The 14,810-nt window shown below is 40.5% G+C and overlaps 1 protein-coding gene across 3 annotated transcripts in view; it reads right to left on the bottom strand.

The window, feature by feature from the left end:
- Positions 1-1,615: 1,615 nt before the first annotated feature.
- The window catches only part of LOC122543725 (proto-oncogene tyrosine-protein kinase LCK), a 108,093-nt gene continuing 94,898 nt past the window's right edge, over positions 1,616-14,810 (bottom strand). For all 3 annotated transcript variants that reach the window (XM_043682498.2, XM_043682499.2, XM_043682504.2), the window contains 3 exons: positions 10,408-10,558; positions 9,530-9,661; positions 1,616-2,385 (listed from right to left, as the gene is read on the bottom strand). In XM_043682498.2, the coding sequence (XP_043538433.1) occupies positions 2,186-2,385; positions 9,530-9,661; positions 10,408-10,558 (483 nt within the window). In that variant the 3' untranslated portion in view covers positions 1,616-2,185. The remainder of the gene's footprint in view (positions 2,386-9,529; positions 9,662-10,407; positions 10,559-14,810) is intronic.

Raw genomic sequence — 14,810 nt, 5'->3', positions numbered from 1 at the left:
TTATTTGCGCTATTTCAGAAATCCCACCTTGCTATCAAATTTTCTTTCGGGTCATTAGAGGTAAAACTACCATTAGAGGTACAACAATAGGTGGCATCTCACTTGCTGTATCTAGAAAGTGGTCAAATCGCTCAAGACTAGGAAGAATCTATATATCATATTCAACATGAATAAGGGAAAATTCAAGATTGTTCCCATATTGTAATCTTTCCAGGATTCAAGAAATGTAAATATTTTGACTTGTGTATTGGCATTTTTGACAATGCTTAGCATTTTTGCATCAGGAAAGAATACAATTCCATTTAAATGTTATAGATAGGCCCAAGTGTTCCAAACACCAGTGGATGAGATCAAGGACCTCAGATTCAGCCTCACCCAATTATGAGTGGTGGTGGACAATTAAACAACTGACAGGATGAAGAGATTCCATGATATTTTCTATTCTCAACGTGGTGTAAAAGAAAAGACTGAAGTGTTCTCTACCATTTTCTCAAGGGAAATTGGGGATCCACATACCTTGATGAATGCAGCTCCTACAACACTACACATGATCCAGAACAAAAATTGAACTGGGCTAGCCATAAAAAATATACAAGAGCAGGCCAGAGGTGAGGAATACTGCAGCAAGTTACTCAAAGCCTGGCCGCCATCTGCAAGATACAAGTCAAGAGTGCAATGGAATATTCCTCTCTTGCCTGGATGAGTGCAGCTCAAACAATATTCAAGAAGCTTGACATGCTCCAGGATGAAACAGCCCACTTGGTTGGCACCACATCCTCAAGTATTCATTCCCTCCACCATGATGCCCAGTAGCAGCAGTATATTATCCACAAGGTGCATTGTAGAAATTCTCCAAATATCCTGAGACAGCACCTTCCAAACTCACTTTCAATAACATCTAGAATGACAAGGGCGGCAGATACGTGATAACAGCATCAGCAAGTTCCCCTCCAAGTCACTCACCATCATTACCTGTAAATATATCACCATTTCTTCACTGTCACTGGGTCAAAATCCTGGAATTCCCTACCTACTGCACACGGACTGCAGTAGTTCAAGAAGGCAGCTCACCAATACCGTTACTTCACCCCAACCTCATTGAAGGGCAACTTGGGATGAGCAATAAACACTGAATCAGCCAGCATCACCCAGATTCCACAAATGGATTAAAAAAAAAACTAGCCTTGCTTGTGATAATGACATGTTAGATCTTGTTACTGTGTTTTTTTAAAAAACAGGTTACCGGGTTACAAGCTCATGACTCCTGTAAAGGAATATTCAGTTGCAGTATTGCTACACTGAAGCAATGCACTGATGTATTCAAGCAAGGTATGGAAACAATGTGTGTTTTAACGATCTACAACAAAGGCTTTTAAGTTAGCAAACATTTAACAGGGAAGCACCGCACAACCTAAAGCTTGCGTGTTTGGATATGAATCATTGTACAAATTCAAGTTAACAGTGACATAAATTTAAGCTGAGAATTAAAAATGGTGCATTATATTCCAACATGCTGTAATTTTTAAGAACTGTCTGCTCTGTGTAATATTATTTAAAATAAAATATAACCTAAAACAATCCAGCATAAAAAATAAATCAACTTAAGCAATTATAGTTTCATTTTGAAACTTGCCAGGTATTTTAATGTATAAAATAACACAACAAATAATGTACAACCCAGTCAGTGTTGCTTTTGGAAACTAAGGTAGAAAAATCACACCAGCTCAGCATAACATGTGCAAAGTTGAATTTCGAAATGCACTTCCATTGTAATGAATATATTTTTGACTAAATTAACAAGACGTCCAATAGAGATGCACCATGTCATGGCTGCTGGGAGGGCACTTTCTGGAGAGAAAAATGTTCTTATACACAGTATGCAGAAGGCACTTTCATGGCATTTTCTCATTGATTTATTTTCTGCCAGCACAAATTGCTGTTGGCACTAGAGCACAATCTTCTGAAATTCAGCGCAACTGGTAGGTTTAGGTCATTGGTAAGTCCTTTGGCTTTCTAATATAGGACTGAACACAGAAAATTGAATGTGACAGAGAAATGTTTTGAGACCTAAATTCACATTAAATTGTAAGTAGTTTCAGCGACATAAGAATGAAAACACATGCATGATTTGAGGTGCTGCAATAAATAAACCTTTTGCTTCAGTAGCCCAACAAATTGTTTGTAGCTAAGTACGTTGGTACAGTCCTTCTGTGGCTGTAAAGAAGTCCTCCAGAATACTCTGTAAATATTCAAATGTAGGTCTGTCTTCTGGAACCTTTTTCCAGCAACTCATCATGATATCATAGAGTTCATCTGGGCAATGGTCTGGGCATGGCATTCGATATTCACGGTCTAAATTCCGAATCACTTCAGGGTTACTCATTCCTGGAAAAAACAGAAATGCAGCCAATAAATACCTGGCACAGTAACTGTTCCAGTATTTGTATTCAAACTCTGCATACTTCCAGTCAGCTTTCATAAATTTATTGATTGAATGAAAGTTGAAAATTTAGCCTGGCAAAAGTGGTCCTGTGATGGACTGGGCTTCTGTCTGGATTCTGTTAACCTTATCTCTGCCCTGACCTAAATCCAGTGGATTTCAATGCAATGCACTGCCATTTCATTGAGGTTAATTGGAGGGGAGTTGGAGTGGGGGACAGTGGTGGTAAACCGACAGGTCCAACTGGCCACAACAATCCTGCCCTAAAAATCCTAAGTTCACAGGACTGCCATCTCTTCAGTTGGTTTGACTGTAAAAAATAAATATCAGAGTTAATCATATTAAACCAGAAGTAACTAACTCATCTCCAGTCCTATACTGCATGAAACAATTTTACAAATTGACTACACCTCACTGGCATACTTTAGCTTTTTGATTCAGCCTAGCACATTTTCATTTTATTGTACTTGATATGATAAATATAAAGAAAATATAAATTCAAAACTTAATGTATATTTTTTAAAATTGTATTGCATTAGTGAGTGGTAGGTTGTGGGTTCAAACTTGTCACTCCTATCACAGTGGGGGAGATTGTTCATTAACTATTCATTGGTAATGGTAGCTGAATGACAGCAGTTTAGACATTGCCTAAAAGAATTGAATCTAAACACTCAATCGAGAATAGCTCTATTTTTCTTAAAACATAATGAAATGTGAAATAAGAAACAACCATTTGGCCCACCAAAATTAAATAACTCAATTGTCTGCATTTCTATCAAGCAGGACTCTGCAACAGGGATGGAGTCACACTTTTTCTGGAATTAATGAATTCCCCAACTATCAGCATTTGAATGGATTAGACAGAGAAGAAGGGTATCTCAGATTACAACAGGATCTGGACCAGATGAGCTTCGGAGGCTGAGAGGTGACCTTATAGAGGTTCACAAAATCATGAGGGGCTTGGATAGGATAAATAGACAAAGTCTTTTCACTGGGGTGGGGGAGTCCAGAACTAGAGGGCATAGGCTTAGGGTGAGAGGGGAAAGATATAAAAGAGACCTGGGGGCAACTTTTTCACACAGAGGGTGGTATGTGTATGGAATGAGCTGCCAGAGGAAGTTGTGGAGGCTGATACAATTGCAACATTTAAAAGGCATCTGGATGGGTATATGAATAGGAGGGGTTTGGAGGGATATAGGCCGGGTGCTGGCAGGTGAGACTAAATTGGGTTGGGATATCTGGTCGGCATGGACAAGTTGGACCGAAGGGTTCGTTTCTGTGCTGTACATCTCTATGACTCTATGACTCTCATATTAATTTAAGACTCAGGTTGGAATTTTTCCCATTTTAAGTTAAATATTGGAGGTTAGTGTGTTGGGTGGCCATGTGCACCAGAAGTGAATTATCTCATAGGATCATGTGCTTCTCAGCTCATTCCCTATGCAGGCAACATACTGCTTCAGTTACTCAGCAATTCACATGATGAGCAACCAGAAATTCTCACTTTGCCTGGGACCTTCTGCGGTTCAAGACCACAACAGCATATTGAAAGGCCTTTTGGACACCACTTCAGATGCTGCAAGCTGTAAGGATCACATCAGGCTGTGATGGGAACCATGAAACTAAACATCTGATGTGAATCTAAATTAGCTCCAAGGTTTATGTTCATGCATTCCTGGACTAGATTTCTGACAGAAGTTAGTCCTCTTCCTGAATCACTAGGTATGATGACTAGATATCTCATCAGACATGTTCAGCCTGATCAGAGATTGCAGCATAATTCAATGCTGTGGCTTCACTAAAGAAAGACAGGCAACAGTGCCAAAAGAAAGTGAATAACTTGCTGTGCTTTTTAAAAATTTACTCAAAGGATGTGGGCATCACAAGCCGGGATTCATTGTCCATCCCTAATTTCCCAGAGGACAATTGAAAGTCAACCACATTGTTATGGGTCTGGAGTCACATGTAGGCCAGACCAGATAAGGATTTCTAGTTTCCTTCCCTCAAGGACATTAGTCAATCAGATGCGTGTCTTTTTTTTTCCCTGACAATCAACAATGGTCTCATGATCTTCACCAGACCTTTAAATCCAGATTTTCATCAAATTCAAATTCCAGAACATTGCCTGGGACATCAAATTAATAGTCCAGCGATAATAACATTAGGCCCTCGTGTCCTCCCGAAAGTAGCTCCACAAGGGAAATCAACTTCATCTTTTCCCTGATACCTCACACTCTAAGGGCCATCACTCACTCTAATTCTGTTCACTGCACATACATTCCATCAAGGGTGTTGGATTGCAAGTGTCAATATCACAAGCAAAATGCCCCCTCAAGGGCTCACACCCATCACTTCCTCAAAAATTATTAACCCTTCCTATTCTCTGCTCTTCCTGCTCACTACCTGCAACTGCCTCACCATCTTAAATGGCTATGATCGTGCACCCATTTCTATCATACTCATGACTTCTCACATTATGGGCCAATCTTCACTGCAATCTGGTGATGAATGTCAAGACTAATAGAGGAACATAAGAAATAGGAGCAGGAGAGCTCCTGGACCAACAAAGGAATGGCAAACAGCAGGATTGTCACACCATTTTTGTATTCATACAGTTCTGGTCCCCTTACTTGACGAAGGGTAGAACTACACTGGAGTCAGTTCAGAGAAGGTTCACTCGATTAATTCTAGCTATGAAAGGCTTATCGTATAAGGAGACATTGAGCAGTTTAAGCCTATTGTTGCTAGAGTTTAGAAGTATGGAAGATTTAATTTAGATTAGATTAGATGAGATTAGATTACTTACAGCGTAGAAACAGGCCCTTCGGCCCAACAAGTCCACACCGACCCGCCGAAGCGTAACCCACCCATACCGCTACATTTACCCCTTTACCTAACACTACGGGCAATTTAGCATGGCCAATTCACCTGACTTGCACATCTTTGGACTGTGGGAGGAAACCGGAGCCCCCGGAGGAAACCCACACAGACACGGGGAGAACGTGCAAACTCCACACAGTCAGTCGCCTGAGTCGGGAATTGAACCCGGGTCTCTGGCGCTGCGAGGCAGCAGTGCTAACCACTGTGCCACCGTGCCGCCCACGGTGGTAATTATGGTATGTAAGATGTTAAGGGGGACACAGTGGATGTTTCCCCTTGTGGGACAATCTAGAACAAGAGCTCATAGATTGGCAGATTTAAAACAGAAATAAGAGGAATTACTTTTTTCAAAATGCCGTAAATCTGTAGAATTCACTACCCCTGAGTATGGCAGATGCTGGAACACTGAATAAATTTCAGGAGGAGGTAGACAGATTATTAGTAATAATGGGTTCACCATCAGGTGTGCCAGTGGCCCTTAGTAGACTGAAACAAAAGATACAGGAGTTCATCATGTTCTCAACACTGAGGTGGCTCTGGTATGTAAACACATGGAAAAGACAGAGGATGCTTTGGAGACCAGGTCCAGCTGTATATTCCCTGTCTGCCAGTTATACACTGTAGCCCATGTTCTATCACATTAAACATGGGCATTCACATCACTGACAAGGTGAAAGGGGGCCAAGATATTCAATCCCACTCCATGTGTGCCTCTTCTATTCGGTTAGGCAGACTGGTGACAGCCAGAACTGACAGACCGACAGATAAACACCCCAACAGCTTCTTCTCTAAAAGCTCTAATGGTGCCCAGCTCCTCCAGCTCCCCCTGCTCGTAACCACAATGTTTGCACCGGGTCAACATATGGAGGTTGAGCCTGCATTTAGGCAGAAGATTCCCAGCAAAGTCAAAGGTTAAAAGCTTTCTAGGACTAATCACCTAAATCTTCAAAGTTACCAAGGGTATCACACAGCAGGTTCTCTCCAACCCCACTGCAGAACTTGAGCCTGAACCTAGAAATGGTGGGAAGGAGAGGGAGGATAAACAAGTTTCAAGGACACAACTGCGGTTCAATCATTGTTTAAAAGCAGCATTTTTATAAATATATTTCCCTTGTACTATTTATAAGCCTGCTATACTATCACATTGTCACAACAGAACTGGGTTAATTGAAACAATGTGAGTATCTGCAAACCAATAAAAGGACATGCTACATTGCAACCACCAAACATTAATTGTTCCCTCAACCAACTGCAGATAGCCTCATCATCTGAGGGCCTATGAGCCTAGGACTGCAACCAACCTACTCTAAATGAGTGTCAGAGACACTGAGACCAAAGGCAAGATGTAAGAGAGGAGCCAGGGCCTGTTGTCCCCAGACATGTTGTTAAACTACTTTTAATGACTGTATTGAGGTCAGCCAGGTGGAACTCATACAATATGAGTTCCTTGATTGGGCCTATTAATAGAATCCCCACAGTGTGGAAGCAGGCCAATTGGCTCATCAAATCCATACCAATCCTCCAAAGAGCATCCCACCCCGATCCATCCCATCTCTGTAACTCCATATTCCCCATGGCTAAACCACCTAACCTGCACATCTTTCGACAGTGAGAGGAAACTGGAGCACTCAGATGAAACTCATGTTGTCATAGGGAGTTCATGCAAACTCCACACAGATTGTTGCCCGAGGCTGGAATCAAACCTGGATCCCTGGCGCTGTGAGGCAGCAGTGGCAACCACTGACCTACTGTACCACCCCAATCTAGTCCAGTCAGGGAGTCCCGGCTGACAAGCAACAACAGGAATATCAGACTTCTGGCTCTAACGAATCTGGATCAGTGTCAAAGACTCTTCATGTGTAAATAAAGAACGACTGGCTGACAGAATACTAGCCTCTGTAGAGTCATTTCAGTACTGTGGTCAATCCCTGGATAGTACATGGCACAGCCCTTAGGACTAATTGTGTTCGTACCCACTGATTGACTAGACTCCAGCTTTATCCCACTAGACATTCTTTCCCTTTGATTTTCACACACCAACATTCTCTTCCAGCATTAACATTATATTTACTGCATTAGCATTACATTTGCTGCATTATCTGCTGGCATATTCTGCACCTCTGAAGTTGACACAGCATCATGCAGAGACTGACTATTATGTGTTCTCTTCATTGTTTCCTACTGTCACAGGCTGCCTGCCTTTTATGGATGCTTAAGTTTAAGTTGGCTGCTTTTCACTCTGCACCAAAGCACGTCCTCTGAGTCAGAGGCTGCTGGCTGCTCCTGCTTGCAAAAGCTTCGTATGATAGAACAAGTGCAGTCTGAACCTGTTGATGCCACATATGTAACCTGATGTTCTGAGGCTGATGTATTGCCATTACCCAATTATGTGGGTAGAGGGTTCAGGGAGACACTGTCCCCAGTAACCATGGAGGCACTAAATATAATTGTAGCAGGTCCACTTAAAGTAAAAAGAAGAAAGATGGCTGACACGTCCATGAGCTCACCCAGACTCAAAGTAGAGGACCTGACTCAACTGGGACTCACTTTGTTTTGCTGTTGAGATTTGAAAGGAGTGGCTTTCTTAACTGAGAAGAAATAAATTTGGAAGGAAAAGTAAATATGACAACTTATGTAATTAATGAGGTGCAAATAGGCTTCATGCTATCGAATGGTATGAATCTAATCTTCCTTTTTGTGGAATGAGGTCTTGATTGCAAAGGTTTTTCTCTATGGTGAGAATTTAATGCTTAAACTCTCACTGAATTAAATCCTCACATTCAGAATTATTTTTACTATCTCAGGGAGGGGAAAATCATGCTAAGCAATTCTAATTTCCTGTTACATCACAAACATCACCACGGACTGGTTGGACTGAATGACCAGTTTCTGTGCTAAGAAATTAGACAGGTTTGTATTGATATGACACTTTCCATGACCACAGGATGTCTCAAAGCACTTCATGGCCGAAGAAACACTTTTGAAGTGTAATTTTCTGAAGTGCAATTTTGAAGTGAAATCACAGAGCCAGCTACCGCAAACACTAATGTGATAATGGCAAGATAACTTGTCTTAGTAATAGTTCAATAAGAGGTAAGTACTATCCAGAATAACTTCCCCATTCTTTATCAAAATAAATTAGATTAGATTCCCTACAGTCCCAACCAGTCCATACCAACCCTCCAAAGAGTAACCCACGCAGACCTAATTCCCTCTGACTAATGCACCTAACACTATGGGCAATTTAGCATGGCCAATTCACCTGACCTGCACATCTTTGGAGTATCATAGGATCATTTACATCCACCCAAGCAGGGAGATGGGACCTCAGTCTAATATCTCAACAGAAAGACAACACCTCCAACAAGGCAGCATATCCCCAATGCTGTACTGAGCAACATTCTTGACTTTTATAATCAAGTTAAACTTGTTTTTTTAACAAAGGTTAAGAGATCTGATAGAGACATTTACAATTAGAAGGGATTTTAATAAGGTATCACAAAATCACAGAATGGTTGCAGCAATGGGAAAGATAAATAATTAATAGTCACTAAAAATAACAAAAGTTTATTGTAGGAGATTTTTTAAAAAATATACATGTCCAGTGGTTTATTAGGACATTAGATGCACTGTGAAAAATTTCTGTGAAAAGCAAATCCACATAAACTCCAGTAAAGAGACTAGATGAATATGCGAAATGGAAAAATAAAGGGATTTGGAAAAGGATGTGGAAATGATACCAAGTAGAGAAATATTAGACATGGCTGTCATTGGTTCCAATGAGTTAAAGGTCTCCCCTGAGGCTGTAAAATTAAAGGTGGAGCTCATTATTTGCTGAACTGTGCACCGTATATTTGCACATGAACCATAGCATTCCATGTTTCTGAGGAAGCCAGAAAAAGTCTTTATACATCCATTCACACATTTCAAACCATGGCCTGACAGAATCAGAGAGCACTATCTAGATATTGAGCAATGTGTCAAAACATGCATCTGTTTTAAAAGTGCAGTTTCAGCTCTCGCTGGGATTAACATGACATTGCCAGCTTTAAGTCATCTGTTTAATAAGTATCATTAGGATTGGTGTTCAGCTACTCAATAGTACATTATATTACTGAATGCTTGCTGTCACTGTTATCATTTCAATGTAAAATAAATCATACATTAAATCCATTAAAATCCAGATATCCAGTGCAATTGCTACACTACCTGGATATGGCACTCTCCCATATGTTACAATCTCTGTTAAAAGTATTCCAAAGGACCAGACGTCAGACTTAATTGTGAACGTGCCATAATTAATAGCTTCTGGTGCTGTCCATTTGATTGGGAATTTGGCACCTGTGACAAAAAGAAAATAAAAAATGTAAAAATTATTGTTCTTGCCACCAATTTTCATCTTTTCTTTCCAGAAGGTTTTAACTTATTGTGCATTGTGCTCTGGACTCAGGGGCAAGTGCTGTTGACTACCAAACCAGCTGTTCCAAAGCTTGTCCTTTGAGTGAAAGTAACTGGATATCAAACAAGAATGAGAATATTTCCCGCCCATAATGTGTATATTGCATCAATAGAGCTGGGAACATTAAGAAAGAATAAGCCAGAGAAACTAGGATGTTCTTGAATGACTTAGTTCAACACCAGAAAATAAATTGACTTACTGAAGCACAAGGAGCAATTGTACTTAATAAAAATAAATAACAACCATCCTCCCATTGAATTTTTTTTTCATTTTATTAGAAGGAAACATCAACTAGACAGTGTGTGTGTATCTGATAAGCTGAACCACTTCAACTGCAATTTTTGTTCCAAACTTTCCAAGTACAGATAAGGTCTTGATATAGACACAGTTAGATCAACTCCAAATTTAACACTAAACTATCCACTATCCATACAAAATTCTTTGACGCATCTATGGCCCAGAGCAGTGGTGAAGAATGACAATGGGGTATTGAGGAATTCAGAATTATAGGGATTTCAGAAATGGGGAAAGCAGAAACAATGCTAAGTATATTATTAGCATTCTATACATTCAAAGGCTTAGGAACATATACTCCTTGAAAATTTGTGAATACAAAACAAAGCCTTACCTTCTCTTGCTGTGTATTCATTATCTATAAGCCTGGCAAGACCAAAGTCTGCAATTTTACAGATCAAAGCATCTGATACTAGAATATTGGCAGCTCGCAAGTCCCTGTGGATGTAGTTTTTCTGTTCAATGTATGCCATCCCCTCTGCAATCTGAAAAATAGACATTCCAGTACTTAAAGATTGACAATGAATGAAATATCAGTTCTTAAAATCACTGGTTCTCAATGTTTTCCTTGATGTATTGCCAAACTTGGGATAATCTCCGTTCAATCTCACACGCTTTCAACCCGATCCAAATCCCTTCATTACAGTTCAAATATAGCTGTGAATTAAACCATTTAATTCACACTCTGGTTCTGTAAAATCTAACCCACCATGCTGATCAGATTAAAAGGAACACAAAATTTTCCCACACCCACAAACCTGGTCGACACTTACTTCTACTGCATCTGTATGAATTCAGTGTAAATATAACAAAGGTGGCTTTCCACACCACTTTCTTATGAATTTCTCAAGTCCACAATAATGTAAAAATTATAAGTGCTTCAGAAAATTATGATATACTCAAACTCCTGTTACTTGGATCACTTCTCTCCAAACATTGTGCTGGGCAGACCTATTCAATGTCATGACAATTCTTGCTCTGAATCACGAGGAATCTTGCTCAGCTTCTTCAGTAAGATTTTCACATGCTTTTACTTGAGTTACATACTTTTTTACAGCTGCCACTGTGCCTCAGCAATCCAGTACAACATTACAACCATGTCTTCCAATGAATCTCAATGTTCTGTTCCAAGTGCACCAAAACTCCATTCCTCACAGCTTTATGGGTGTGCCTTCATTACATGGACTGTTGTGGTCAAGAAAGCAACTCAACCCAGTCATCTTAAGAGCAATGAGGGATAGGTAATAAATGCTAGCCTTGCCAGCATTGCTCACAGATGAACTTTGTCAGTTTATGTATGTTAACCCAAGTAACGTACACCAGAAAGAGTTGGGTTTTTTACATGACAGATGTCTTGAAGTTTATTTCCAAGACTAACTATTGACACAAACTGGTACACATTCTGGGTTTTGTGCTTACTGATATTACTATGCATATATTTTGGTGTCATGCAATTGTCTTAAAGTTACAGGCCTGTTTTGGTGTTTAATTTGTGCTCGATTAGAACACTTATATCCCACAGATGAATAAAAAATATATATATTATGGCCTTGGCCACAAGTATTTCATCTTCATATATGGTTCCCAATAAATCTGTCATTCTACCTTCCACTGGAACATCATTCATGGCCTATTCAATTGTAAGATATTCTAAGAGCTCGGATGCAACACCAAACCTTTCCTGCCACTTTGCAATAAGAGGAAGTAAGCACAGTTAGTGCACAGTCATTCTAGATTTAGGAGACCAATGACATTGTTTCTTAATAGACTTTTCAATCCTATAGCATTGTATTTAAAAAATCTTTTCATCCTGTGGCACAAATGCCTGGACTCCACTCTGCAATCCAATGGGGCATTATATTGGTAAAGCCAATGAGCTAAAGAACTATATTATACAGGTAAAATAAGTGAATTTTAAAGAAGGCCTCCAAGGACAAGATTGATCCGAAATGACTAAGTGGAGTTTAACAAGAGAATGCCAGACAGTCCATCTGTGGGAGCCGTAGATAATGTTCCAGCAGGTGACAGAGGCAGAGATGGGCTGACAGCTGGGGAATTTTTTTTATGTGAATATGTGTCTGTTGAATCAGGCCAATTGCCAACTCATCAGTGAAAATCCTTCAGTCTGAATTGACTAAGGTATGGATCAAGATCTCAGAGAAAAACAAGTTAAAATGAAGGCAGGAACAGGCAACCTTACAAAAGGACAAAGTAGGCAATTTTCCTGAGGAAGGAATAAGGAATTGGAAATTCAACTTGGGTAATGAGTGGGGAACCAAGATTACAAAGAGTTTGATTCAGCCTGGAAGCTAAGAATTGTCTATCATGTCAGGCAGGAATTCTCTTGAACTAGCAAAAATACCTTTTTCTCATGTTCAGCACAATTCAAGACCAGTTAAAACAATTTAATTGGTCAATCATTTTATTACTGCTTGTGACATTCTGCAATTTGAAAACTTACTGATGTGACTTTGGTACAAGGGACACTGCTTTTGTTTTCTTCAGTAAATTGTCTCAAAGCTCAGTGAAATAGTCACTGTTTTTCAACCTCTTCCAGAACATTGTTACAACTGTAGTTGTTTACTTGCAAAAGGAAAATATTCTTTACTTAAATTCAAAACCTACAATAGCTTTTGGAAAATTGTAAAAACTCATCTTGTGACATGGAGCTTTACTGTTGCCATAGCAATCAATTTGATGAGTACAATGGAATTCTACATTTTGAAGTGTTAGCACTGGGAATTCTGACACTCTATAACATTTGTGCAAATTGCTCCCTAAATCTTAAACAGACAGATGTCTGCATTATTTGATTTCTTCTCCTCAAGGCATTTTTTTTTCAAAATGTGCTTATCACAGTGGAAAATGGAAGCAATGAATTCATTTCCTCTGCTGATCTCACAATTGATAGGAAGCTGTAATAAAGCAGCAACAGCAGCAGCTTTTTCTGACAGACCGCTACTTCCTAACCTGTAACTTATCTTACTGAGAGCAGACTTCTAATTTTAGCAACACTGTAAATTAATTCTTTACATCGAGTCATAAATTGGATTACTGTGATGCAGAGCACATTGAAATTACTCTTTTAGTAGATTCAATGAGAAATATAAAAATATTCTTTCATTACTTTCTTACACACAATGTTAACCTGTTTTAATCAGTTATTCACTGCAACTGTGGGTGTTTGTCTCTCACTCCTATTTTCCTCCGACCACTAACAGCTGTAGTAGTGTATTGATTTGATCTGACTCTCACACCTACTCTCTACCCCCAGAAACTCAACACAGCTCGAACATCTTACATACATGATTAAACTAAATATGTTGGGCTACAGAAAATATCATGCTCAAATTGCAAAGAATTCTAACTGCACAGATCATTAAAAGTTGCAACTTTGAAAATCTTATGAATGTCTGACACCTAGGAAACAGGAAATCACCAACTACCAATAGAAAATGATCTTGGGGTCCTATTCCTCAATGACTATTAGGCCCAACAAGCCTGTCCGTTTTTTGACATCAACCTCATCTTATCATCATCTGACCATACCAAGCAATCCATTCTCACATTGATTATATAGTGGGTTTAGAGAGATGATAGATCTTGCACTAAACCATGATTTACTTTCTCCAAAACCACCTCACATTGTTGATGAAGCTTCAATATGTAACCCATTATTAGTCTCCAGACCACTTTTCCAATCCATTCCATTTAACGGATATCATAGAACATGTAAATTTGCCTGCAGTTTTATCCCCAACACTAAATGCACAACACTTTCTTCCTCGTTTATCTAAATCAATCTGTGACTTTTTCAGTTGAAGATGGTTCCTTTATGGAGAAAGTGAGGACTGCAGATGCTGGAGATCAGAGCTGAAAATGTGTTGCTGGAAAAGCGCAGCAGGTCAGGCAGCATCCAAGCAGCAGGAGAATCGACGTTTCAGGCATGAGCCCTTCTTCAGGAATGAGGAAAGTGTGTCCAGCAGGCTAAGATAAAAGGTAGGGAGGAGGGACTTGGGGGAGGGGCGTTGGAAATGCGATAGGTGGAAGGAGGTCAAGGTGAGGGTGATAGGCTGGAGTGGGGGTGGGGGGGCGGAGAGGTCAGGAAGAAGATTGCAGGTTAGGAAGGTGGTGCTGAGTTCGAGGGTTGGGACTGAGACAAGGTGAGGGGAGGGGAAATGAGGAAACTGGAGAAATCCGAGTTCATCCCTTGTGGTTGGACGGTTCCTAGGCGGAAGATGAGGCGTTCTTCCTCCAACCGTCGTGTTGCTATGGTCTGGCGATGGAGGAGTCCAAGGACCGGCATGTCCTTGGTGGAGTGGGAGGGGGAGTTGAAGTGTTGAGCCACAGGGTGGTTGGCTTGGTTGGTCCGGGTGTCCCAGAGGTGTTCTCTGAAACGTTCCGCAAGTAGACGGACTGTCTCCCCAATATAGAAGAGGCCACATCGGGTGCAGCGGATGCAATAAATGATGTGTGTGGAGGTGCAGGTGAATTTGTGGCGGATATGGAAGGATCCCTTGGGGCCTTGGAGGGAAGTAAGGGGGGAGGTGTGGGCTCAAGTTTTGCATTTCTTGCGGTTGCAGGGGAAGATGCCGGGAGTGGAGGTTGGGTTGGTGGGGGGTGTGGACCTGACGAGGGAGTCACGGAGGGAGTGGTCTTTTCAGAACGCTGATAGGGGAGGGGAGGTAAATATATCCCTGGTGGTGGGGTCCATTTGGAGGTGGTGGAAATGACGAC

The sequence above is a fragment of the Chiloscyllium plagiosum genome, unplaced genomic scaffold (assembly GCF_037043375.1).
Source record: "Chiloscyllium plagiosum isolate Xiang-an unplaced genomic scaffold, Cpla_swu_hap1 HiC_scaffold_3, whole genome shotgun sequence".
Taxonomy (NCBI): Eukaryota; Metazoa; Chordata; class Chondrichthyes; order Orectolobiformes; family Hemiscylliidae; genus Chiloscyllium; species Chiloscyllium plagiosum.
Note: the sequence above shows the minus strand (reverse complement) of the source record. Positions and strands in the feature narration are given on the sequence as shown.